A 23582-nucleotide genomic window follows, 5' to 3' on the forward strand; every position below is an offset into this window, starting at 1 on the left:
TCAAATGCATTTGTGCAGCAACTTAAGCACAATCATTTCACTTTTTTTTTGTAATCTAGATCAATACATGTACGATTAAAGAAAAAAAAAAAACAAAAGTGGTTTATTTTACAGAGGTAAAGCCTACAACTAGAGTCTAGAGTTTAGCCCGAGCTTCAGGACAGGCGTATCAGTGTTTCGCCTTCTTATTCCGCTGCTCTTTGATGTTCTTGCTGGGCAGGTTCTTCTTGGTCTTGGCGATCTTGTTGCTGATCAGCAGCTTCAGACGATTCCTCACCTGGTCGTACTCGGCCTGGTCCACCTCCGCCTTCGCGGACTTGAAGAACTTGGCGCCCTCTGCAAGAAACAGCGCAAAAAGTGAGAAAGCAGCACATATAATCTTTGATTTATGCCTTACCCTTAAGCCGAGGATCGTTTTTGGGTATGAAGAAGGACTCCAGTTTGATTTTGCTCTTCTTCTGCTTGGACTGCTTCACTGGCTGGGCCTGGTTCTCCTTGCTGACCTCCGGTTCGTGCTGCTCCTCAGGCTGTTTGACCTCATCCTCGCTGTCGGAGGAGTCGTAGGAAAAGGGATTGAGCGCCGACAGGCCGAGCTTGCTGGCAGAGGCCTTGCCCACCAGGATCTTTTCCTGGCCCAGCTTCTCCAATTGGTCCTGGCGCTTGGCCACCTCCTCGTCTGGGGCGGTGCCAAACATTTCCAGCAGGCTGAAACCCGCGCCGCGCGTGTTGAGGGATTCTTTCAGAGTGTCGGTGACCATGTAGAAGGCCGCTTTAGAAACGGGGGCCGGGGCATCTGGAGTTTTGCTGACCTCCTTGTCCTTGTCCTTGCCCTTGGCCTTGACCTTGGGCGTCTCCTCCTCCTTGGGCTGCTTTTGGCGCATTAGCTTCTGATGGTCCTCCTTGGCCGGATCGAAGCGCAGCATTTTCTTGCTCTTCGCCGGCTTGCCATCGGTATTGTCAATCTTATGGCCCACAACCTGCTCCAGAATGTTCATCTGCCACTTGCGCTCACTGTCCTCCGCCTCCGGCTGATCTCCAGGGGCCTCCTCTTCCTCCTCCTCTTCGTCGATAAAGTTGGATGTGATACGAAAGCGGGGATCTATGCTCTGTTTGCTCTGCATCTCCACCAGACGCTCGCCCTTCTTGCCCTTGTGCTGCGGCAGGACGATCTGCTCCTCCTCCTCATCGTCGTCGCCCTCGAAGAGATCGCGTTTTTGCTTTTTGGACTTCTGGGCGGGCTTGTTCTCCTCCTCCTCCTCGGCGTCGCTGAACTTGATCCTCTTCGCCTGGCCGCCCTCCACGGATATCGCAGACAGCGCCTGCTGGATGGCCGACTTCTTTTGCTGGTGCCCCTGCCGCATCTTGTTGAGTGACTCCTTGCGCTTCTGCTCCGCCTGGCTGACCTTGGCGTCCGCCTGCTGTTTGGCTGGCTTGCGGTGCTGTTCGATGACGTGCAGTGGCTTAGCGTCGAACTCCTGCTGGATGACAATCTGAAAGAGGCGAGGAATGCGGTTAGGATTGGCAAGGGTTTGAGGGGGTTCCTTGAGCAGGTGCCTACCCGGCCGTTTTGCATGGAGTGGGCGGCGCGCTTCTTGGTGATCAGCAGATCTGCAGACACCTCATCATCACCGATCTCCTCGTCCTCGCCGAAAACCCTGCGCTTGTTCTGGTTGCTCTGGGCCAGTAGCTGGGACTTCTCCGTGAACACCTCGGTCTCGGCTGGCTCGCCCTGCTCCCGCCGCTCGTTCTCCTCGCGCTCCCGCTTCAGTCGATCCAGAAAAGACTCCCTGGCCAGGGACACACGCAGCTTCTCGCCGTACAGCTTCTGCCATTTGAGCTCGTTGACGCCTGCAAAGTTAAGTTGTGGCTAACCCATGGTTCTCACTCTCACTGATCATCTGGCCAACTCACAGTACTGGGCATCGTCCGTCTGCAGGGTGACGAAGGCAATCACCTTGGTGGCCCCATCCTGCTCCTTCCGCTTCAGATCCACATGCTCCACATAGCCGTAGTCCTGGAACAGGCTGCGCAGGTCCGACTCCACGGTCCTGTCCGGCAGATCCGCCAAGAAGAACCGAGTGCTGGCCATCGTCAGGTGCGTTTTCGGTAGTCTATGCACAGAAAACAACTCGATTCCACGGCACGTGTGAAATCCAAATTCCGGGCCACAACAATAGAGATGGTTAGCGGTCGATAATTGCATGGTGTTTCTATCAAAAGTATCGATTCTATCGCGCTGGTAATTAAAACTAAGGGTATTCTTTAACAACTGGATGGATAATTTTAAAAATGTGTAAAACTAATAAATGTGATATTACATCTTTTTAATATTTAAAGCAAACCAAAGTAAGTGTACATTGGGTAATAACTATTAATGACATACCTTATTGGCTCATAGTTTAGCTACCAAACTTGGCATAAAGACTTAAAAATATTTAAGTACAAATTTTTAAATAAAAAACGTTCTTTTGCTGTACGCCTTGATTTAAAAAACCAGTAAGAAAGATATTTTTTGTGACAAAAGGTGAATCTCTTTCTGAATCCGGGTTTCCCGCTAAAAATCCGTGTTTTGGATGCGTCAAAAAAATAAACGGAATAAAAGGAATTTCGAACATAATTTTTAAACCATTGTCACCCTGAAGCCATACGTCTTGATTTGGCTGAGTTATTGAAAATTGTTTGTTAAAAGTAGCTGATATTAAAATATGTAAATTGTTATTTTAAATGTCAAAAGGTTTCAGTAAGCTAAGCTTTGAATACTATAAAAACTTGTATTTGAAAGTAAATGTTATACTAGAATAAAAAGTAGGTGCTGTCTTTTATGAAATAAGTTGACAAAATCTGATTTCCCATAAGTCAACAAAGAGGCCTGGCCAATTCAGCAATTGAACAGTTTGGGGAATACCCTAACTTTTTGTTCAAGCCGCTTAGGAAATACCCGTATTAAATGTGTTGGCAAAACTATCGACACTGTGCTCAATTCATTGATGGTGCATCCGAAGTATCGATAGTGCCAACGATAGTCTGACAACTCTACGTCACAGTTCATTCTATTATTTTGTTTTGTTTTGTGCGAAAAGTTTGCGGGCCAGCGAGCGTGGAATAGACCACAAGCGACGGCAGCATGGCGAGCGGGACAAGCGGGATGAGCGGGACAAGCGGCGGCGGCGGCAGCAGCAGCGGAGCGGCACAGATGGCGGACACGGCGGCGCCTCCGTCGGCGGAGAAGTGGGGCTTTCCCCTGACCGAGCTCTACCGCCTGGCATTCACGTTCTACAAGAGTGAGTGACCGTCCTCGGCTGCCCGACCATTCCTGCCCACGTAATCTCACCCCCTTCCCACCCACAGGGAACTCCGGCAAGGCCATTCACCTGTCGTACGAGGACAACCTGAAGCTGATCGCCTTCAAGCAGCAGGCCGCCTTGGGTCCCTTTAACACCAGCCGGGCTCCCGCGCTGGGCGTCCTGGATGTGATCGGTCGCGACCGCCAGCAGCACTGGCAGCTGCTTGGCGAGATCACCCGGGAGCAGGCGATGGAGGGGTTCGTCGACCTGCTGGACACCATGTGCAGCGCCTTTCGGCCGTACATCGAGGCCGTGCGGCAGGACCGTGACGAGACGCTGCGCAAGGAGCTGCGCCTCATGGAGCTGGAGAAGGAGGCGCGCGAGCGGCAGGCGAACGCCCAGCAGGAGCTGCTCGAGGAGGGCTACAAGGAGGAGCTGCAGCGCCGCCAGCTGCAGGACGCCCTCAACAAGCAGACGTACCAGCAGTTCAAGGTAGACAGACAGTCCATCGATTTTTTGTTTTGTTGTCCACCAGACACGCTGGCCCCTTTGCACCTGTTGTGACGCTCAATAATTCATGCTAATTGCTGAGTTCCCTGCCATTGAATGGGGGTCATGACCCAGTTATCGGGTAGTTGCCCACTGACGTGTCCTTGTCACTCACCCTTCACTTACTCCCTTCGCAGCTGTACGCCGAGAAGCAGTTCCCGGGCAATCCCGAGCAACAGGCCGTGCTCATTCACCAGCTGCAGCGGGAGCACTACCACCAGTACATGCAGCAGCTCCATCTGCAGAACCAGAATCAGCTCCAGATGCAGAACGCAGAGGAGAAGGGCCAACAGCAGGAGGACAATGCCCCCGGCAATAACAACAACAGCAGTACGGACTTGCCCAGCGCCATGGAGGGCCTAAAGCTCGGTGAGATCGACGCCCAGCAGCAGCAGGAGTCGGAGGAGCAGCGCAGTCATGCCGAGCAGGCTGAGGGTCATGCCGTGCATGAGCAGCTGGGCGAGGAGGAGTACGACGACTATGTCATGATCTGCCCGGCGAAGATCTGGACGCGTCCTGACATCGAACAGTTCAAGACTGAGGTGTCTGCGGGCGATGGCGACGGCGTCATTACCATCGGACACGGCGACACGGTGACGGTGAGTTTGCATTTCAGCCACTTGGAAAAGCGCGAATCATGATTCCGGCCATTCACAGGTCCGTGTGCCCACCAACATGAACGGGAAGTGCATCTTCTGGGAGTTCGCCACGGACAGCTACGACATCGGCTTCGGCATCTACTTCGAGTGGGCCAAGCCGGTGACCAACGAGGTGACCGTGCACGTGAGCGACTCCGACGAGGATGAGGACTGCGTGGACGAGGACTACCTGTCCACCACCGAGGACCTGGAGTCGGGCTCGCTGTCGCAGGAGCGCGGTGCGGTCAGCAACCCGACTGCCCCGCCCAAAGCTCCCATTTCCATTATCGTGCCCATCTACCGGCGGGAGTGCTACAACGAGGTGTACGTGGGCTCCCACTCCTACCCCGGCGAGGGCGTCTACCTGCTGAAGTTCGACAACAGCTACAGCATCTGGCGCTCCAAGACCCTGTACTACCGCGTCTACTATGAGCGCTAAGAGGCCAAATTGTATTTAATATCCACTAACTTAGATGAATCCTATCTGTGTACGACTCTGTGCGGCTAATGTGCAAGTCCGGAACTATCTGTATGTGCGTGTGCGTGTGGGCTTTGGTTTTGGTGTAACGTGTACGTGGATGCATCTCCGGGCAAAACAACCGACGGAACGGACCACCTTCCCTGCGAGTCGGCGGGTGGCACTTCCTGAGTAAAACCCATATTATTTATTATTTAGTTGTAGCCGACAAAGACAAGTCCAAAATTCATTTTGAGAATAATAAACCGACAACATAACAGCTGTAAATAACCCCTTTTTACAATACCTAGCAGAGGTTAACAACACCTATGTACTTAATCCCATTCCTTAATCAACCATTAAAGGCAAGCTGCATTTATAAAGTTGTCGGAAAAGATTATAGCATTATCAGTTTGTATGTTCTAAAATCAGCGGTTATTTCTTGGACATACATTTTTTAAAGACAATTTGACGATTTTAAATTGTTCTTAATTCTTTGTTTGATATCCGAATTTAGGAGGTTTTTAGTAAATATTCTCTAGTACTGATAAAAAAAAATTAAAATGAATGTTATAACTTCAACGGTCATTTCTTCGTCATACATTTTTTATAAGAAAGTTTTGGGTTAAAGTTTTAGATTTTTTTTTCTTTGTTTAATATCCGAATTTAGGAGTTTTTAAGTGAATATTCTCTAGTACCGACGGAAAAAATTAAAATGAGTCTGAAAAAATGTAATTTGTTTGTTTGGCATTTGAAACATTTTCCAAAATAGTTTAAATCAATTTTCTAAAAAGTACTGGAATTTTAATATAAGCAAGTGAAAATACCGCAAAAATGTAAGAAAATACCAAAAACTCCTGATAAGGTATTTTAAAGCGATACATCGATAGCTAAATGTACCGATAGCACCGATTGCTTGCTGTTTCACCCACCCTAATGTTATTATGCATGCACTCAGGTGTTTAGCCGGCAATGGGACTCCAGTGGGAACAGCTCTCGGAGCTGGGCTCAAACGCCGGCTCAGCTGTGTCCTGGGCATCGAGACCTCTTGCGACGACACGGGCATCGCCGTCGTGGACACCGCCGGCCGGGTGAGGGCGAATGTGCTGGAGTCCCAGCAGGAGTTCCACACGCGGTGAGTGCCGGCAAGCAGTCCTCCAGAATCGAATCGGAGATTGACCAGACCATTGCAGGTACGGCGGCATCATTCCGCCCAGGGCCCAGGACCTGCACCGCGCCCGCATCGAGTCTGCCTTTGAGCGCTGTCTAGCGGAGGCTCGGCTGGAGCCGGAGGAGCTGGCGGCCATTGCGGTGACCACGCGTCCCGGGCTGCCCCTGAGCCTGCTGGTGGGCCTGCGCTTCGCCCGGCACCTGGCCCGCCGCCTGCAGAAGCCCCTGCTGCCCGTCCACCACATGGAGGCGCATGCCCTGCAGGCCCGCATGGAGCATCCAGGGCAGATCCCCTTCCCGTTCCTCTGCCTGCTGGCCAGCGGCGGTCACTGCCAGCTGGTGGTGGTCCACGGACCCGGTCGCCTCAACCTCCTTGGCCAAACGCTGGACGATGCGCCCGGCGAGGCCTTCGACAAGATCGGACGCCGTCTGCGCCTGCACATCCTGCCCGAGTACCGCCTGTGGAACGGCGGCAGGGCCATCGAGCACGCCGCCCAGCTGGCCAGTGATCCGCAAGCCTACGACTTTCCGCTGCCGCTTGCCCAGCAGCGCAACTGCAGCTTTAGCTTTGCCGGCATCAAGAACAACTCCTTCCGCGCCATCCGGACACGTGAGCGGCTGGAGCGAACGCCACCGGATGGGGTCATCAGCAACTACGGCGACTTCTGCGCGGGTCTGCTGCGCGCCGTCAGCCGGCACCTGATGCACCGTACCCAGCGAGCCATCGAGTACTGCCTGAGGGAGCAGCTCTTTGGCGACGTCCCGCCCACACTGGTCATGTCCGGCGGGGTGGCCAATAACGACGCCATCTACGCCAATATCGCCCACCTGGCCGCCCAGTACGGATGGCGGAGCTACCGGCCGTCCAAGCGCTACTGCTCCGACAACGGCGTGATGATCGCCTGGCACGGCGTGGAGCAGCTGCTGCAGGACCAGGAGGGCAGCCTGCGCTTCGACTACGACCGCATCGAGATCCAGGGCAGCGCGGGATTTGCGGCGTCGCACGAGGAGGCTGTCGCCGCGGCGGCCCTCAAGTGCAAGTGGATCCAGCCACTGGGCTGATGATGCCTTATGAGAAGTTAGAGCTGGAGTTTCTTAAATAAAAATAAAATTATTATTGTTTAGCGCTATGGAGAGGCCTTCAATTGTCACTGGCTTGATTACAAATCCATTTGGAAAGTACTTAATTAAGCCAGAGAATGGATTGTAGTCATTAACTTGTGTCTTAGGCAAAAGTGCTGGAAACCCATTAAATGTTCTCTTTAATATCGGTTGACTAACGATCCGTTGATTTTTGATCACCTAAATGGTTGTACATTATTGTTCCAATAAATTATAATGAAATAATGTTGTATCCCTCACCATTTCCAGTCCTTAGTGTAGTAGTTACTTGAAATATTAGTCACAAAAAGACTGTAAGTTGAAAAGTCATTTGCATACACTTTTAGAGATCGGAATTTCCGGACTGCCAAGTTGTTACCCTTGCTAACAGCTCCTTGCCTTCCTCCTTTGCTCACAGAGAAAATAATGCTTTCGTTTTGGATTTCGTTTTATTATAAGATATTATCTGAAATCAATAATGTTAAATCACTAAGGTCTAGAAAAAAAATGTAAAAATTGATAATGTATACATATAAAAATATTAAAAAATGCATTAGTTCGTATTTTCTCATCTCTGTTGTTTTCTGCTTGTTTTTACTGAACTACAATACAAATTTCTCTTGCTGTCGCCGTTTGTTTTATTGTTATACTTTATGGATTACACATATTTAAATATATATTTTTATATATTCATATATAGATTGTAGACTTCAGATGTGTGTCTGTGTGTGTTTGTGGATGCAACGCCTAGTTCTTTTAATTACCTTTAATCGTATTTCAATACTCTTACTTTTATTACATAATAAGCTTCACTTTCATATTTGCATGCCAGCGAATTCCCTCCTGCCTGCGCTGTCCGAACATTGCGCCGTTGCGCCATCGGCTATCATAAATCATAAATCATAAATATTTTATATAATCCTCGACTGCGACGCCCTTGCCTGTCCTTCCACGCTGCTCCTGGGACTGTATATCGACTTCCTCACTTTTCGCTTGCTCTGGATTGTTTTCTTTATAATAACTTTATATCTGGTTGTCTCCTCCCTACTGCTTGTATATATATATAAAGAAATATATATAAATAATTTGTTTTCGCTATATTGATATTGTGTTTTCTCTCTGCACTTAATAAGAAGATTGCGCCAAAAACAAGAATGCGAGCGGGGATGAAGGCGTTTGCTTTGCTTCGCTTGGCTGGGACTGGACTGCCGGCTGTGGGCCGGGCTTGGCGCTGGAGTGTTGAGGGGCGGAAGACGGTCCCCGAGTTAAAAGCGACGTAAAAACCGATTAAAAACCAGGCCAAAGGTGGCTCCCGGGCAGGAGCACGGACACTACTGACACAGAAAGACAGAGATGGGGAGAGAGGGAGAGAGAGGGACAGAGGGGCTTCTGGAGTACTGGGCTGGACTGGGCGCTCCTGGAGAAGTGAAAACATATGCCCACACCCACAGTGGTATGCATACTGAACGCTTCTCCGCTTCTTTCCGGGGGAGGCTGGGGAGGAGTCGTTGCGATAGTAGAAAGCCAGATTGAAGGGGATACATCATCGTGTGGGGGCGAGGGGCGAGGTGTTGTTGGGGAATTATAAGAATTTGCACTTCCTTTTCTTTGTCGGCTCTGGCGGCTCCAGGGCGGCCAGTATGGCCTCGTCGAATACATTTTTCAGGCCCTTCTGTGTCAAGGCCGAGCACTCCACGTACTTGACGGCCTTCAGCTCCTTGGCCAGCTTCTCGCCCTGCTCCATGGTGATGGGCTTCTGCTTGTTCTTGGCCAGCTTCTCCAGCGTGCTGGTCTCGTCGCGCAAATCGATCTGTGTGCCCACCAGCAGGAACGGCGTCTTTTGGCAATGGTGTGTGATCTCGGGCACCCACTGGGGGGGAGGAACAGGGGTTACATCGATAGAAACCACTAAGAGATAGACGGGACTCACCTTCTCCTTGACGTTCTCAAAGGAACTGGGACTGACCACAGAGAAGCAGACGAGGAAGACATCCGTCTGCGGATAGGAGAGCGGACGCAGTCGATCGTAGTCCTCCTGGCCGGCCGTATCGAACAGGCCCAGTGTGTAGGGCTCGCCGCCGATCATCACGGTGACCGCATAGTTGTCGAACACCGTGGGCACGTACTCCGAGGGGAACTTGTTGGTTGTGTACGAGATGAGCAGGCAGGTCTTGCCCACGGCTCCGTCGCCGACGACCACGCACTTGATGGTTTGCATGCTGCTGCTGCTGCTGCTGTGTGCAGAGGGGCTGGCTAGTGACTCCTGCGAATGAGGTTGGTGGTTCGCCGATTACTACTAGGGTTAGTCACAATGGAGGCGAAGCCAGAGCGGACGGGGTTGCCGGACTGGGGTGCGGTCATGTCCTGCTGTCCCCGCCGCCGCCCCTGCCCCTGACCCTGCTCCTGCCAGTGTGGCCGTTCGCCGCCGCGGCCCCTGTTATCTACCATCCACTATCCATTATCTATTATCTGCCCTATGCGGAGCAGCGCACATAGCTGGGCAGGCCGGGGCGACGATGACTCAAGCCGAAGAAAGAACGAAAAGAGCGAAAAGAACGGAAGGCAAATGCGCACACAGATAAGCCGGACGGGCATCAGAAAATTCTGATTGGACACACACCAACACAGGCACACACACGCACGCAGAGCGAGTAGGGCGGCCTGCGGCAGTGTGCGTGTGCAGTGCGTGTTCACTTGCTCGAGAAATGCAGTTTTTGCTGCACTATTACTATTATTTGTGCCTCCTGGCTTGGTCACGGGACCGGGCCGCCCAGTCAGCTGCCTTTGTTTACCCGCTTTCCCCTGCAATTAGCATTTGCGGACAGATAATAATGGCCTTTAGCTGGCTAAAAACTAATGAAATTTGGAACCAATTATTTATCACACACGCACACTGGCGCACGACCCACACACGCACGTACACACACACACACACACACACAACACAGAGGCAGGCCCGTCATCGACATTTCGCTCCGTTTTCATTCACTTTTCTCGGGGTAATTCTGGGCTCCGCCGCAGTTCTTTGTGCCCCGTGCGATCGGGCACCCTTTCTACTCACAGTTTATGGAGATTTGCAACCGCTGGCGAGTCCGTTCCGGGTTTTCCGCTTTTCTGGGCTGGGCTCGATTCGATTCGTATTCGTATTCGTACGTACGGAAAACTACTATTTCCTTTTGTGTGTTCGTGTTCTCTCTCTCCAGCGAGCTGTTTGCGTGCGAGTGACTAGCGCGGCGTTGCCACCCGGCGGCAGTGCCCCCAGCCGGCTCGCCGAGCTGGTATTTTTGGTATTAATTTGGGGCTATAGGAGTGGCTATATGTCTAAATATTCGTCTGGAGCGGAGTTAATATCCATTCGAAATGCAGTGCCTAATTTTGGATTGGAATGCGGAGAGAGGAAAATTATGCTGCCCCATGACTGGCCAGAGTGCCATTCCCAGATGGTATATTTGGTATTTTTGGTAGATAGATAATACTACCTTAGCATTGGCATATCAGTATATGTTCTTTTATTTTCATTACACTTTTGGTTGTTATTGGATATTCTACCATTTGTTATAATCAAATAAAAAAAATGTAAGCTACTAACTGCTTATCACATAATAAGTAGAAATTTTCGGAGTACTCCCAGGCGCTGGCAGAGTTCTTTTTGAGGTATTTTTTAAACTTATTGACAGGCTATATTTCTGACCAATGTGTCACAACGAAGCTACTATAGATTTCAAAATCTATGCTGACTTGCATAATATTTAAGAAACAAAGCGACCCCGAAGGGCCACAAGTGATACTTGTAAATGGTATTTATTAATAGCAATTACATTTTTTGGCTTAGAAAGGCTAAGCTAAAAATATTGAACTTTAAATTGATTGAAATTTCACTAAAAATGGCAAATAATTGTTTAAAACAAAACAATTTGAAATTTGACTACTAATTTCGTATAACTTATTCTTTTTTAAGAACGTATACATTTTTTAAAAGTACTGGGAATATCAAGCCGTAATACTGATAAGTAATTGTTTGGTATATAAAAGCCCCTGACAGAGCTTCCCAAAGCTGAAGTACCGAATGTTATCGATCCATCGATACTATCGATCGCCGCCTGACAAGAGTGGCGAGAATAGCAGGAAGGAACAAAACAATAGACAATAAGTCAATCCAAATCCAAGCCAAACGGAAGATCCAACTCGCTGGCCCCGGAACCGGAATGGCTGGATTCTTGAAGACACGGTTAGTCGGTCAGGTCAGGGCCCAGGCCACGCCAGGCCAGGCACAAGGAACACCAATCTCACCCTTCCGAATCCCCTCAATCCCCCACAGGAAGCGCAGCCGGGAGGACGACCTGCCCTGCGAATCGACGCCCCTCTCGAAGCGCATCAACAACCTGCACCTGAACTACGACGACGGCAACAGTAGCAGCAGCAGCAGCTGCAGTATTCCGCCCCTGCCAGGAGGAGGAGGAGGAGGAGGCGGAGGTGGTGCCCCCGGCGGTTGCCCTGGTGGCCCCGAGGCCGCCGGCTACGAGTACAATCCGGAACTGGGCGCCGAGCAGAATCCCTTCTACTACGAGAAGAACAAAATGCTCTACGACCTGCACGTCGAGCGCATCAAGCGGAGCAGCCATTAGCCGGTGGCCAGTGGCCATCAGCCGGCAGCCGCCTGGATTCGCACTCCGGGCACCGCCATTCAAGTGCCAACCGAGCTCTCCGCCACCGCCGCCACCACAACACTCTGTAGTCCTAGTTACGTAGCCCGTAGTCGCGTCCGTTCGTCCTAGTGTGTCCACGGAGCTGGAGAGACGAGACCCTCGGCACTGGCGTTTGTGTGATAAGCATTGTTTACTTGCAAAGCATTTTGGCATCGCCTCGGATGCAGACACATAGTACTAACAGAGATCGAGCCAAGACTTCCCCAAGCACGCACATGCACATTTGTATCCCCCGCCCCCGAAAACCAAACCCAAAATGTAATTACATACGTATAGTTATGCTAAGAATACTCTAAGAACCAACTGATTTTCATTGTTGCCATCGCTTTGGGCGCCCGACAGGCGGAGAACGATGGCTTCTGGGAGCTTGGTGTCGGATTGGGGCCTTTCCGCATCGCTGGAGGCGGAAGATGAAGCTACAGCGACCTGAGAAGCAACCACCTGGGTGTCCTTGCAAGTGGTTCACCATCTATGAACATAGAACGTGGCCCCTTTCTGAGTTTTAAAATTGGCTCGCTCTCGATAATACCTACATATTACATTTAATAACTTATTATAAACATATTTAAGCGAACCGAGGGTTATCTATAAAAAATTGTTCATATTCAGAGCTTTAAAACCACATTAGCTGCATTTATCTTGAGTACCTTAAGATAGCTTTTAAGTTGAGTTCGATGCTGATCAATAAATAAGCGGATAGCCCTTAAAAACTAATGTTCTTAGGGATTTATTTAAAAGAAAAAGAACACTATAAATAGATTTTAATAAATACATACTCAACAACAACATTTCAGACAAAGTTTACAATCATATAAACCAATGGAGTAACCCTACTCGCTTGATCTTCGAGCTGAACTTCAGGAACTTCTTTACTTTCAAGAGCAGGGAGCAGTGGCTCAGCGCCTCTTGAAGGCCTGCAAGACGGGCTCAAAGGAGGGCAGCGGATTGGCGTACACCTTCTGCTCGTCCGCCTCCAGCTGGGCCCGGCTCACGGTGAGCTTGGAGTCCAGGGCCTGCAGCTCCTTCTCGGCCTCGGCCAGCTTCAGCTCGCACTCGTCGAGACGGGCATGGCGGGCCTTGTGGTCCTCCTCCTGAAGCAGCTCGGCGCCGGCCAGCAGGTCTTCGTTTTTCTGCACGCTCTCCTGGAGCTGCGCCTCCGCCTCCTGCTGCCGCTTCTCCAGCTCCTCCAGCCGGGCGATTTGCTCACACCGATCCTCGGCCAGCTGCTGCCGGTGCTGTGTTATCATGTCGCACTTGGTGCGATAGCCCGCCTCCACCTTGGCCAGGAGATGCTTTTGTGCCTGTAGGCGCGACTCCAAGTTGGCCACCTCCGCGTCCAGCTTCAGGAAGTCGCACTTCGCCTTGTTCACCTGCTGATCCAGCATCTGACGCCGCTCGACATTCCGCTGCCGCTGTTGCTGGAGAAGATTGTTCAGCAGATCGAGACACTGAACGCGCTTGGAGATGTCCTCGGGCTTGGGATTGAATGGCAGCGTGAGGTCGAACTGCTGATCACCGCTGCGCTTCATTAGGCCGCCCACAGCGGGATCCCCGGCCAGGTGGTGGGCATGCGAGTTGAAGGCCTCGACGCAGTCCAAGAGCTTTTGCTTGGCCCGCGACAGCATGACCTGCAGGTGGAGCTCCAGGTCAGACACCTCCTTCACCTGGCGCTCGTAGGCCTTGGAGTAGTTCTCCACGTCGTTGCTCTGCAGCTGCAGCGTATTCAGTTGCTGCGCCGTGTACTTCTGGCCGCTGACCACCTGCTCCAGGCGCTGCTCGTACTTAATTTGCTGGCGGAGATTGGCCTGCTTCTCCTCGGCCTGGGCGGCCAGTTTATCGCAGAGGATCTGCTGCTGCTTCAGCTCCTCCTGGCTGTCGGCCAGCTGTTGGGCGAGCTGCTTCTGCTCCCTGGCGAGGTGCTCGAGTTGCTCCGGCTTGCTGCCATCGCTGGGATGCTGCAGCCTATCCTCCAGCTGCTGCAGCTTCGCCCTCAGATCGTCGATCACCTGGTCCAGCGCCTGGCGGTCCGGCAGATCGCACTTCTTGGCTATCAGCTTATCCCTGGTGTCCGCCTGTAGCTTGGCCTCCTCCTCGCTGAGCTCCTTATCCCACAGGTCAATGCATTTGCTCGTCTCGGCGAAGAGCAGGGCGTTGACCTCCTCGTCCAGCTGTACGGCCTGCATCTGGGCGGTGGTGGTGGTTATGGTGGCCATCGTTTCGCAGTGCACGCTATGCAGATACGAGCTGGGCTGCTCTGTGGTCTCCGTGAAGGGAAAGTCCAGGAACGACTCTTCCGAGGAGGGCACGAAGTCCATGAGGAAGTCCAGCAGCACGATGACATGGCCGAAGGAGTGCGAGGTGGTGGGCGAAACCAGCCAGGATTTGTTCACCTAAGAAGTTACGATACATTTGGTAGTTATGGACTATAAGCAAAGATAGATCCCTCACCTGGTAGGGGTACTGCAGCTTCTGCATGGCGCTTGTGATGTCCTCGACGTGGTTCTGGCCCACGGTCACCTTGTTCCGCCAGATGTGGTGGAACAGGAAGTTGAGGATGGCCACGAACTGCTTGATGGTCATGTGCCGCAGTCCGCCGGCGCGGTAGAACAAATCCGAGATGGGCAGCGTGGTGGCCATGCTGTCATTGATGTCCTGCAGATAGCCGAGTATCTGCTGAGCCCGCTCCGCCACCCACTTCTTGTCCGAGTGCGGGGCCACAGGGCGCTCGGCGGTGAAGGGCGCCGGCCGGTGGCCATGCTTGGGCGTCACTTGGGACGATGGTCCATCTCGCTCCAGGTTCTGCGACTGCGACACACGCGAGGCAACGGACATGGGCCGGGAGCCGTGCTTGGGCGTCACACTCATCTGGGTGAAGCGATCCCGCTCCAGGTTCAGGGGCTGCGGCAGACGCGATGCGGAGGGTCTGCAGAGGATTGGCGTGGTGCATTATTTGGGGGGGCTTAGCGTATGGCTTGTGTGTACCCACCTTCTGGGAGCCACCACCTGGCTGGAGGAGGGCGTGTGCGAGGCTACGCTGCGCTTTGTGGCCCTGCGTAGAGAATGCAATTGGTCATAGCCTTTGTGTGGCTTCTGGTGCTGGCGAGGATCACTCACCTGGTTTGTCGCTTGTCGGCGGTGCCGCGCTCCTCCAGCGCCTTGCCGCGGAACTCGCTGGTGCGACGAGGCATGTACTGCGACATTTTGGTTGAAATTGCAAGCCGAGAGTGCTTAATTAAGTCTATCAAATATTTTGTTTAGAAAATGGCGCGCGTTGGCTTCCCCTTCAAGTCGTGACAATCGATAGGCGATAGTTTCTAGTGATGGGGTTTTGAGAGCTGCTGGCGCCCTCCGGCGGCACTGGAAGGTACTTATCGGGAATGTATGTATGTGTGTGCTAGGACACTCCACCATCTGGTAACACTGTGCGAAAAGCGCGCAATTCTCCAAAAAATTTCCAGACTGAAGATGCCGCCGAAACGGACCAAAAAAGCAGAGGTAACTTACTTTTACTGTGTGCTCCCCATGGTTTGACCACTTCATCCACCTTTGCCAGGAGCCAGCCGCCCCGGGGGATGTGGCCGAAGAGCTGGATGCCAACGAGCCGGCGCTCTTCGTGGAGCACTGCCGCTCCTGACGAGTCTTCCGTCGCCGGGCGGAGGAGCTGCACGCCGCCCTGCAGGAGCGTGGTCTTCCCCGACTTCAGCTGCGGCTGAATGCGTCCGGAGCACCACGGCGCGGCGCCTTCGAGCTGGATCTGCGACCGGGTCAGGGGAAGCAGGAGCTGGTGCCGCTTTGGTCGGGCCTAAAGCGGGGGCCACCACGTGCTCTCAAGTTTCCCACGGCGGAGGAGGTGTACAAGCGGATCAGCGGGATTCTGGGCGGCGAGCCGGAGTCGGAGGAGAACAGGGCTTCTGGTTCGCAAAAGCAGGCGGAGGCCAAGCAAGATGTAGTTGGTAAGCCTGACAAGGAGCAGCCAAGTGAGCCCCAGGAAGACCAGAAGTTGGAGGAGCCATCGGAGGACTCCCAACAATCCCAGGCGCCGCTCCAAACGAAGAGACAGTCGAAAGCCCCGAAGAAGCCCACTAAGCCAGCGAAATCCCGGCCAGAAACCGGTGAAGAGCCAGCCCAAAGCAGCCAGAACCGCAAGCGCACCACCAGATCCTCCACGGACGAGTCTTCGGGCGCCGCCAAGCGCCGAAAGTAGTGGCGAGTCCCAGAAATCCCACTGGCAATAGAGCCCTATGACCGATGACCGGCAAATCCTCTCGAGGAACCGGTCGTTGAGACCCCCCCTGCCTTTGCTGGTGGGTTCCTTTGGGTGCCAGCCCTACGAGAAAAAACACCTGGCCCAATTGTTATTACAAAATATATTAAAACATCTTAGAAACCTATTTCCATTTTTTTTTGCCTCCTCTTGTGGGTCTTAGCTTTTGTCTGATTTTTGCCTCTCGTCTGTTAAAATTTTGTGGACTCGATTCTTCCAAAATGTACATAACTTTTTTTTGAGTTTTTCCCTTTTTGATCTTTGTTTTGCTTTTATCCTTATCCATTCCTCAGCTAGAAATTTGTTTTTCGTCTCTTCAGCCCAGCTTAAGAATTATGATTCTAGAGAAAAAATTTTGGTTTTACGAAATTGTTTTTAGCTTCTTCTACATGCTAGAGATACCCTACCACTTGCCTAAATAGATTACAATTTGAAGTGTCGTCTTCCTTTCAACTAAACGTTTGGTTAAATAAAAATTGAATATAATATGTGCGGGGGTCGCGGGACAGCGGAGAAAGTGGTTTGCACAGGACATGCAGCGAAGGGAAACCGAGAGATTGCGATTAGGTGCGGAGCCGGTCCCCCGGGGGACGGGCCTTAAGTAGAGTCGCTAACATAACGCACGTAAATATATAGTAGGTGCAGTGCCTGTACACTCGCATACACAATGTACAATACAATCGTGTGGACGGGCGAACTGCCCGGCAGAAAACTGGGAACGAACAGTGGAAACCACTCAGGGACACACTCTTCCCCCGACGCAATGGCTTAGGATCGCCCATTACCGCCTGGGAGAGTGGCAAGGTGTCCCCGAATACTGGTCCCAGACAGGCACTCGCCAGTTTTCCGCCGGCGAAGTTCGCCCGTGCCCGGGTAGTTCAAAAAACAACAATCAATTGGCTATGGGAACAGAGTTAAGAGTTAAGAGAGGCGAAACATTGGAATTGTATTGGCTACGGCCTGACGCGCGGTTCTGATCGTGATCCTGATCCTTATCCTGTTTCGGTTCCTGGTCCACAATGGTATTTGATTCTCTTCCTTACACTTTCATTTCTGTTTTCGGTTCTTTCTGCTGTCGCGGGTCAACTGAAGTCCATGGAGTAGCTTTAAATCAGGCGCGAATGGGTGCACGGTCGGTAGGCGGGGGGTAAAACAATGCGAAAACAGGGGTTTGATTGGTTACACGACGAGATGGTGGCGTCGAAAGAGCGGTTACAGATACTTCCGATAGTTGCGCAGGTGGGCGTTCGCGTCCTCGACCACGCCCACCGCGGCGGCGGCACTCTCGAAGGATGGCGGCTCGATGACCATGCCGGGACTCGACGGGTCGCCTCCAGCGGCGCCGGCCGGTCCCTTGGCCCGTCGTCGGCCGCGTGTTCCCGCTCCCCGGGATCGCCGGCTGTTGGCCGAGGCTCCCGATCCTCCGCCGCCTCCTGCTCCACCACCAACGCCGCCGGCTGCGGATGCACCTGCCAAACCGGCTGCCAGACTGCCGCTGAGGATGCCACCGCCGGCGACTGGGCCGCCATTGCTGCCCGGCACGCTCTCACCGGACTCGATGGCCTCCAGCGAGGCGTCCAGCGCCGCGTCCGTCGTGGTGATGCGCGACCTGACCGCGGCACTGCGCCGCCTCGAGCTGGAGCTGCCGCCGGAATTGCCACCGCCACCGGCGCCGCCTCCACCGCCGCCGCCACCGGAGTCGCCAGCCCGCTTGCCGGGCCGTCGCTTGCGCCGCTTCTTGTTCCCGTAGCGCGGATCATAGTCGTACTCATCGTCCGCCGGCGACTTGGGCTCCTCCAGCGAGTCCACATCGTTCATGTCCATGTCATCGTAGAACCACTCCTTGGGCAGCTGCTCCTCCTTGACGGCCTGCTGCTGCTGGTGCTGTTGTTGCTGGTGCTGCTGCTGTTGGCTGTCCTTGCTGTCGGATGTGTCACCGCCGGCGGCACCCAGCGAGCTGGACTCCTCCATGCTGAAGGCCCCATTGAAATCGTGGGCAGTGTCGCTGTGCAGGGAGCCCAGAACCGCGGGCGCTGCTCCGCCGCCGGTGAGCATGTTGAGCGTCAGGGAGGAACTGCTGGCCAGGCTATTGCTGCCGGGCAGGGGGCCCACGCCGCTGGGCAGGCTGCTCAGGCCCAGATTCACACCGCTGGCCACCAGAGCCTCGTGCTCCTTGCGTAGCGCCTGGAAGGGGCGCTCCGGAAAGCGACTGCGGGTGGGGAAAAGTGTATATTAGTATGGGTGGTCAAGGAGCGCAGCTTAATGGTGGATGCACAAAGGTAACTACTGAAATAAGTACTTTAGACCAACCGGAATCAAAGTCAATTACTCATAATAACAATTTATAACCAGGATGACAACCTGCCACCGCCATAACTCCGCTATATTTTCTGTTCCCAGCCGTAACCCAAAATGATATGTGGGTGATATAACCCGTGCTTCGAACGGAATGCTCGTGCTTGCCCATTCCCTGGGTAACTTGACAACCAAACATAATAAAGCATCACCGAAATACAGCGAATCCCCGCTGTAGCCCACGGGTTCCCGGGCAATCCTCACCTGTACATCTTGCTCAAGTACTGGCGGCGGCTCTTCCGCCAGCGGGCCGCCGGATACGTGTAGATCTGGCCCTGCCGGAAGCCGGGCATCCGCTGGCGCTTGTCCAGGAACAGTTGCGAGTGGTTCTGGGCGACGCCCGTCTGCGGATCGAGGAAGGGCAGCCGGAGGCGGCGCTCGATGCACAGGCGCGTGTTGAAGTTGGCGCTGTACTCGATCGTCTCCCGGTAGCTGACATCCTTCAGATAGCTCTCGATCTTGGCCAGGTTCGGCATGGAGACGATCTGGATGTTCACGGCCGAGGACATGGCTGCTGCTGGCTGGCCCTCGCTCCGTTCCGGTTCCCGTTGCCGATCCAGGTCCTGGTGCCTGCTTATCCCACTGTTGGCTGAGCTCGAGGTCCCGCTGTGCCCACTAATCCATCCCAGAATCTTGGCTACTTCCGCTCGCCCCGCTCTTATCGCAGCTCTTTTCTTCCAGTGTATTCCGTTTCTTATCGCTTTTCGCCTGCCTGTTTTTTTTTCTTCTTCGTCTTCTTCCTCTCCTTGGGCACACACACACGCGCGCGCTGAGGCTCTCTGTCGATGTGACCCGCGCCAGGGGGCGTGGCGGCGGGGGCGGCTGTGGGCGTGGCGAGGGCGGTACGCTCGGTGTGCGATCTGCGGCCGGGTTTTTCTATAGTTTAATTGATCAGAAATGTTAACGTCGATTTTAGTACTGCTCTGCAGTGTGACCGCGCTGGCGAACGAACTATCGATAGGCCGAGAGTGGTGCGCAAACGGTCACACCGGAAGGTCGGAGGCTTAGCGGGGACACTCTCCTGGCCCAGCAGTGGCACCAACCTGGCACAGCGAGGACACACACCTTGTCGTTTTTCTTCCATAAAAATTTGAATTTGGCGTTGAAATTTAAAGAGTTGCAGGCAGTTTGATACAATTTTAATTTTTTGAACTGCATTTCATACATTCTTAAATTTGTTGCATTCCAATTGGCCTTCGTTCTTGCTTCCAAATGGACTCTTGTGGCAAAAAAATAATATGTTTAAAATGTTAACCCATGACTTTGGGGAAATAAAACTTTTATAGCAAGGGATCAAATTAAAAAAAAAATAAAGTTAGCTTACGTTCCCTTAAGAAATGCAATTATTAAATTATTACGAATCCAAACTGGCCCTAGCTTTATCCTCTACTCAGGTTATGGGCTATGGATTTTCGTTTTGGGTCACCTTTCCGAGAAGATAAAAGCTCCTACCGCAGGGCAGCAGAGGGTTAACGATTTCCTATCGATTCCCGTCAGCTGGCAACGCCAGAAAAGTAAAACAAAAAGTGAAACCAAAACAAGCCTTCGAAATTAATGAAAATACTGCTTTGTTCGCGATTAAAGGCTGTTTTTGGCACGTAAATAGACGAGCAACAGAGGCCCGATCCGCACAAAACACCCGACGAGCCCAGCCCAAGCCATCTGCCAACCGATCTAGATTAGCCCGCCCGCAAACAACGGATAAGACTGTGTATCATATCAGCTGTGGGTTAGCTTGGTGATAAAGCCCGCGCGGAGCCACTGCCACAAAGCAACAAAGGGGACTTGGATGCCAGCACCTCGACGAGATTGAAGTCGAGTCCGTGGATCCCCAGTTGGCCGCCGACTTCCGAGCACCTCGCATCGTCTTCAGCCCGACATACAGTGTTCGGGATGTGCGTGATTTTCTTCTGCGCGGACTCGAATCCGCAGGCGGGTGGCTACAAGCTAATCCTGGCCAGCAATCGGGACGAGTTCTTCGCCCGGGCCACGCAGACGGCGGCCAAGTGGGCGAATGCCGAGCATGTCTACGGGGGTAAGTGATCCCCTATTGGAGGGAGCTTCAATATCATAACCGAAGACCTTTCTGATTTTCACCCAAACTCTTGTGGTTACTATGGGTTTTTGAAATTTCTTTAAGATCCTAGCTGATCTTGGAATCATCCATGTATATTTTTTATCTTCCTATGTTTATCATCTCTTGTATATTCCCATAAACAACCAATTAAATGATATAACAAGCTATAGGTAAACAATATTATAGTTTTTTATTGTTCTTTTCACTTTTGGATATTTTTTTTAACATTTTACAGGGCTTTTTTTATATTTATACTTGAGAACAAGAAACATTCTATTATAGGTAGCACAGGAAAAAAATCAGTCTACTTTCAATCACTTAAAATTCTATAATTCTATCACTATACACTATCGAGAGTGCTTTAAAAGTCTAATAAATTGGAATAGTACATATATATTAAGGTTATCATAATATATCATAATTCAAATATTTTAATATACATTATAACCAAAGAAATAATAGTGGTTGGACTCTATTGTAGTACTTAAAAACCCCACACTTTATTTATTTACTCTCAGTTGGAAAGGCCAACAACCCAATACTATATCACCTGCACTCAAATTCAACAAAGAGTACAATATTTTTTAATGGTATACTAAAAACTATCCCCTCTTCCGTTGCAGGAATCGACCTGGAGCCGGGACGCGAGGGCGGCACCTGGCTGGCCATCGGCCACTCCGCGGGCTTCTTCAAGGTGGGCGCCCTGCTCAACCTGACCGGCGAGCCCAAGCCCCGCGATGCAGTCGGTAAACGCCATTCGAGCCATTTAGGCCACTCACTAACCAAGACCCACAGACACACACGCACACCCCCCATCCATTTGGCCCGAACTAAAACTTTCACAAATGCGACAAGAGAAAAAAAAAAACAACTTTCTTCGTTTCTGTTTTCGTTTTGAAGCGCACAAGAACATTTTGCAACCGCATAATCACAACAGCAACAGCGCCGGCACTAACCCTTGCCCCAAGCCCACCACCTCCAACAACAACAGTCATCCGAACCCGCATCTGAATCCGAGTAAGGGGCAGTCGAATAACGAACCTTTCTTACTAGGGCGCGGCATGATCGTGGCGGACTTCGTCGCCCGGGCGGACGAGGAGCACAGCATCCGGAACTACAACCGCTCACTGCTCAAGGACTGCACCAAGTACAGTGCCTTTAACTTCGTTTCCATCGAGATTGGGTGAGTCTGCCGGTCCCCTATGCCCTCCAATCCATTTAAACTGTTCAAGAAATTATAAAGAAATGCAAATTCGGGTGACTTCGAGTCCAAATATCAATAGTTTATGCATAATTTAGAAAGACAAGGGCAGCAGTGGGTATTGAACCTGACCTTCTTACAAATTTACATAAAAAATTTCAAATTCCAACATTTTATATGTTAAACTAGAAAAGTTTCGAAAAGCAAGCATAGTAGTGGCTATATACATTAAGAGAAACAAATTTTAAACGTTAAAATATTTATACAAAAATTTCACAAAATTTTCTATATTAAAATATAAAAATTTCAAAAGGCAGCAGTAGGTATTGAACTTGACCTTCCCTTATATTTAATAAAAAAAAAATATTAAACATCAAAATATTTTTATAAAATTTTCAAACATTTTATATATCAAATTTCAATTTTTTTTATATTAAAATGTCAGGGCAGCAGTGGGTTTTATTATAAATTTATCCAAAAAATCTTTTAACTTCAAAATATTAATATTACACTCAAAGAATTTAAAAAGGGCAGAGAAGCAGTGGATATTGAACATGGTCCATGGTCCTTATAAATTAAGTCAAAAAATTGTATATTATTAAAATATTATGTATTAATTGACTAAAAAAAAGGTTAAATTGCAATTGGGTATTGAACTTGGGACCTTGGTATATATGTATATTTAAGTATCTTTCTAAAAACGTATTTAATGAAAAATTACTTAGAAAACGTATATTAAAAAACTGTTTTATAGAAAAGAGTGGCTTTTACAATTTGCTTGAATTTTTCTAAAGATGTCGTCAGTTTGGTATACTATTTGTTTTATTTTGATTAAATATAAAAGCACCAATAATACCAATTTATGGATGCCATAAATTCGGCGATTACTTGTCATAAATAACACTTTCTTAACTCGACGAAAGCAGATAAAAAACACTTTGAGTTTCTTTTGTTTGAGTTTATATGAACTCAAAAGTCAAATTAATAAATAATTAATTTAAAATTAAAAAAAAATCTACATGCCTGCATTAAAGAACAAAGCTTATAATTTCTGTTACTCCATTTTAAAAGACCTTTTTACCCGCCCGCCTTGATGATAATGATATTATGAACTAAAAACAAAGCTAATAAATGCTAATATCACATCATAATAGATCTCCATCCCTGCCCGCCCGCGTGGAGCTGCTGAGCAACGTGCCGCCCACGCTGGAGGAGTTCCGGAACGGCGAGTGCTACGGCTTCGGCAACAGCCTGCCCCACACGCCCTTCGAGAAGGTGCGCCACGGCCAGCAGGAGTTCGAGGCGATAGTGAGGGAGCACGGCGGCTCCAGTGTGCAGACCCTGTCCGCCCGCCTGATGCAGCTGCTCCGGAACAAGCACAAGTTCTGGCCGGACGCCGAGCTGAAGAGGCGGGCGCCCAACTGGGGCGAGGGACTGAGTGCCCTGAATGTCCACATCGCAGACCACGCCTATGGCAGCCGGACGCACACCGTCATCCTGGTGGACAGCCACGACAAGATGCACTTCATTGAGGAGACCATGGCCGGCGTGGATCCCCAGGGCGAGTGGAGCAGGACGCACATCGAAAAGGACTTTCAACAGAGCATTTGACCACGGAGAGCGGGGTCGATCTGAGACTAACTCGCTTTAAGGCTCATATATCAGGATCTTTTTTGTTCCACTAATATGTATTTTGACTCTGGCATTTACGATAATAAATAGTCATAGATATTTTACTACAGTACATGATGTATATTCAAATTCCGACGAGAAGTTATCT

General features: G+C 51.0%; 9 protein-coding genes across 11 annotated transcripts; 5 read left to right on the plus strand and 4 right to left on the minus strand.

Annotated features, from left to right (window-relative positions):
• Positions 1-70: 70 nt before the first annotated feature.
• LOC108024011 (probable RNA-binding protein CG14230) lies at positions 71-2195 on the minus strand. The gene is made up of 4 exons (XM_017093769.3): positions 1912-2195; positions 1559-1848; positions 398-1490; positions 71-336 (listed from the first exon to the last, which is right to left on the minus strand). The coding sequence occupies exons 1-4, from the start codon at positions 2087-2089 to the stop codon at positions 170-172; spliced, it is 1728 nt and encodes a 575-aa protein (XP_016949258.1). The 5' UTR covers positions 2090-2195; the 3' UTR covers positions 71-169.
• An 801-nt stretch (positions 2196-2996) lies between these two features.
• LOC108024048 (Golgi resident protein GCP60) lies at positions 2997-5454 on the plus strand. Its single transcript, XM_017093825.3, has 4 exons — positions 2997-3281; positions 3349-3776; positions 3971-4432; positions 4491-5454. The coding sequence occupies exons 1-4, from the start codon at positions 3125-3127 to the stop codon at positions 4908-4910; spliced, it is 1467 nt and encodes a 488-aa protein (XP_016949314.1). The 5' UTR covers positions 2997-3124; the 3' UTR covers positions 4911-5454.
• Positions 5455-5844: 390 nt separating this feature from the next.
• LOC108023920 (probable tRNA N6-adenosine threonylcarbamoyltransferase, mitochondrial) lies at positions 5845-7222 on the plus strand. Its single transcript, XM_017093605.3, has 2 exons — positions 5845-6063; positions 6122-7222. The coding sequence occupies exons 1-2, from the start codon at positions 5873-5875 to the stop codon at positions 7158-7160; spliced, it is 1230 nt and encodes a 409-aa protein (XP_016949094.1). The 5' UTR covers positions 5845-5872; the 3' UTR covers positions 7161-7222.
• A 407-nt stretch (positions 7223-7629) lies between these two features.
• Positions 7630-10426, minus strand: LOC108024036 (cdc42 homolog). The gene is made up of 3 exons (XM_017093810.3): positions 10261-10426; positions 9130-9462; positions 7630-9069 (listed from the first exon to the last, which is right to left on the minus strand). The coding sequence occupies exons 2-3, from the start codon at positions 9415-9417 to the stop codon at positions 8782-8784; spliced, it is 576 nt and encodes a 191-aa protein (XP_016949299.1). The 5' UTR covers positions 9418-9462; positions 10261-10426; the 3' UTR covers positions 7630-8781.
• A 298-nt stretch (positions 10427-10724) lies between these two features.
• On the plus strand, positions 10725-12204 carry LOC108023925 (uncharacterized). 2 transcript variants are annotated; one of them, XM_050890522.1, is made up of 3 exons: positions 10725-10853; positions 11158-11427; positions 11518-12204. In XM_050890522.1, exons 2-3 carry the CDS (start codon positions 11405-11407, stop codon positions 11822-11824), a joined length of 330 nt encoding a protein of 109 aa, XP_050746479.1. In that variant the 5' UTR covers positions 10725-10853; positions 11158-11404; the 3' UTR covers positions 11825-12204. The 2 variants fall into 2 exon arrangements, with proteins under 2 accessions (XP_050746479.1, XP_050746481.1); XM_050890524.1 differs by having other exon boundaries at positions 10755-10853; positions 11232-11427.
• Positions 12205-12616: 412 nt separating this feature from the next.
• On the minus strand, positions 12617-15193 carry LOC108024049 (myosin-11). Its single transcript, XM_017093826.3, has 4 exons — positions 15020-15193; positions 14892-14954; positions 14354-14828; positions 12617-14295 (listed from the first exon to the last, which is right to left on the minus strand). The coding sequence occupies exons 1-4, from the start codon at positions 15103-15105 to the stop codon at positions 12802-12804; spliced, it is 2118 nt and encodes a 705-aa protein (XP_016949315.1). The 5' UTR covers positions 15106-15193; the 3' UTR covers positions 12617-12801.
• A 49-nt stretch (positions 15194-15242) lies between these two features.
• On the plus strand, positions 15243-16296 carry LOC108023905 (selenoprotein BthD). The gene is made up of 2 exons (XM_017093589.3): positions 15243-15400; positions 15459-16296. Exons 1-2 carry the CDS (start codon positions 15287-15289, stop codon positions 16107-16109), a joined length of 765 nt encoding a protein of 254 aa, XP_016949078.3. The 5' UTR covers positions 15243-15286; the 3' UTR covers positions 16110-16296.
• On the minus strand, positions 16258-19473 carry LOC108024019 (uncharacterized transmembrane protein DDB_G0289901). The gene is made up of 2 exons (XM_017093780.3): positions 18729-19473; positions 16258-18378 (listed from the first exon to the last, which is right to left on the minus strand). The coding sequence occupies exons 1-2, from the start codon at positions 19031-19033 to the stop codon at positions 17382-17384; spliced, it is 1302 nt and encodes a 433-aa protein (XP_016949269.1). The 5' UTR covers positions 19034-19473; the 3' UTR covers positions 16258-17381.
• A 554-nt stretch (positions 19474-20027) lies between these two features.
• LOC108024000 (transport and Golgi organization protein 2) lies at positions 20028-23546 on the plus strand. Of its 2 annotated transcripts, none has more exons than XM_017093740.3 (4): positions 20028-20559; positions 21225-21347; positions 21502-21784; positions 22957-23546. In XM_017093740.3, the coding sequence occupies exons 1-4, from the start codon at positions 20418-20420 to the stop codon at positions 23411-23413; spliced, it is 1005 nt and encodes a 334-aa protein (XP_016949229.1). In that variant the 5' UTR covers positions 20028-20417; the 3' UTR covers positions 23414-23546. The 2 variants fall into 2 exon arrangements, with proteins under 2 accessions (XP_016949229.1, XP_016949230.1); XM_017093741.3 differs by having other exon boundaries at positions 20029-20559; positions 21655-21784.
• Positions 23547-23582: the final 36 nt, after the last annotated feature.

Source organism: Drosophila biarmipes, chromosome X (assembly GCF_025231255.1).
Source record: "Drosophila biarmipes strain raj3 chromosome X, RU_DBia_V1.1, whole genome shotgun sequence".
NCBI lineage: Eukaryota > Metazoa > Arthropoda > Insecta > Diptera > Drosophilidae > Drosophila > Drosophila biarmipes.

Excerpts from the sequence above, each read along its gene's own strand:
- LOC108024011 (XM_017093769.3), bottom strand. The coding sequence starts at position 2,089 with ATGGCCAGCACTCGGTTCTTCTTGGCGGATCTGCCGGACAGGACCGTG. Across the intron at positions 1,849-1,911 it reads GACGGACGATGCCCAGTACT|GCGTCAACGAGCTCAAATGG; the intron begins GTGAGTTGGCCA and ends TTAACTTTGCAG. Across the intron at positions 337-397 it reads AAACGATCCTCGGCTTAAGG|AGGGCGCCAAGTTCTTCAAG; the intron begins GTAAGGCATAAA and ends TGTTTCTTGCAG.
- LOC108024048 (XM_017093825.3), top strand. The coding sequence starts at position 3,125 with ATGGCGAGCGGGACAAGCGGGATGAGCGGGACAAGCGGCGGCGGCGGC. Across the intron at positions 3,777-3,970 it reads AGACGTACCAGCAGTTCAAG|CTGTACGCCGAGAAGCAGTT; the intron begins GTAGACAGACAG and ends CTCCCTTCGCAG. Across the intron at positions 4,433-4,490 it reads GACACGGCGACACGGTGACG|GTCCGTGTGCCCACCAACAT; the intron begins GTGAGTTTGCAT and ends GGCCATTCACAG.
- LOC108023920 (XM_017093605.3), top strand. The coding sequence starts at position 5,873 with ATGCATGCACTCAGGTGTTTAGCCGGCAATGGGACTCCAGTGGGAACA. Across the intron at positions 6,064-6,121 it reads CAGCAGGAGTTCCACACGCG|GTACGGCGGCATCATTCCGC; the intron begins GTGAGTGCCGGC and ends AGACCATTGCAG.
- LOC108024036 (XM_017093810.3), bottom strand. The coding sequence starts at position 9,417 with ATGCAAACCATCAAGTGCGTGGTCGTCGGCGACGGAGCCGTGGGCAAG. Across the intron at positions 9,070-9,129 it reads TTGAGAACGTCAAGGAGAAG|TGGGTGCCCGAGATCACACA; the intron begins GTGAGTCCCGTC and ends CCTCCCCCCCAG.
- LOC108023925 (XM_050890522.1), top strand. The coding sequence starts at position 11,405 with ATGGCTGGATTCTTGAAGACACG. Across the intron at positions 11,428-11,517 it reads GCTGGATTCTTGAAGACACG|GAAGCGCAGCCGGGAGGACG; the intron begins GTTAGTCGGTCA and ends AATCCCCCACAG.
- LOC108024049 (XM_017093826.3), bottom strand. The coding sequence starts at position 15,105 with ATGTCGCAGTACATGCCTCGTCGCACCAGCGAGTTCCGCGGCAAGGCG. Across the intron at positions 14,955-15,019 it reads GCCGACAAGCGACAAACCAG|GGCCACAAAGCGCAGCGTAG; the intron begins GTGAGTGATCCT and ends TTCTCTACGCAG. Across the intron at positions 14,296-14,353 it reads AGCTGCAGTACCCCTACCAG|GTGAACAAATCCTGGCTGGT; the intron begins GTGAGGGATCTA and ends GTAACTTCTTAG.
- LOC108024019 (XM_017093780.3), bottom strand. The coding sequence starts at position 19,033 with ATGTCCTCGGCCGTGAACATCCAGATCGTCTCCATGCCGAACCTGGCC. Across the intron at positions 18,379-18,728 it reads TACTTGAGCAAGATGTACAG|TCGCTTTCCGGAGCGCCCCT; the intron begins GTGAGGATTGCC and ends CCCCACCCGCAG.
- LOC108024000 (XM_017093740.3), top strand. The coding sequence starts at position 20,418 with ATGTGCGTGATTTTCTTCTGCGCGGACTCGAATCCGCAGGCGGGTGGC. Across the intron at positions 20,560-21,224 it reads TGCCGAGCATGTCTACGGGG|GAATCGACCTGGAGCCGGGA; the intron begins GTAAGTGATCCC and ends CTTCCGTTGCAG. Across the intron at positions 21,785-22,956 it reads TTCGTTTCCATCGAGATTGG|ATCTCCATCCCTGCCCGCCC; the intron begins GTGAGTCTGCCG and ends ACATCATAATAG.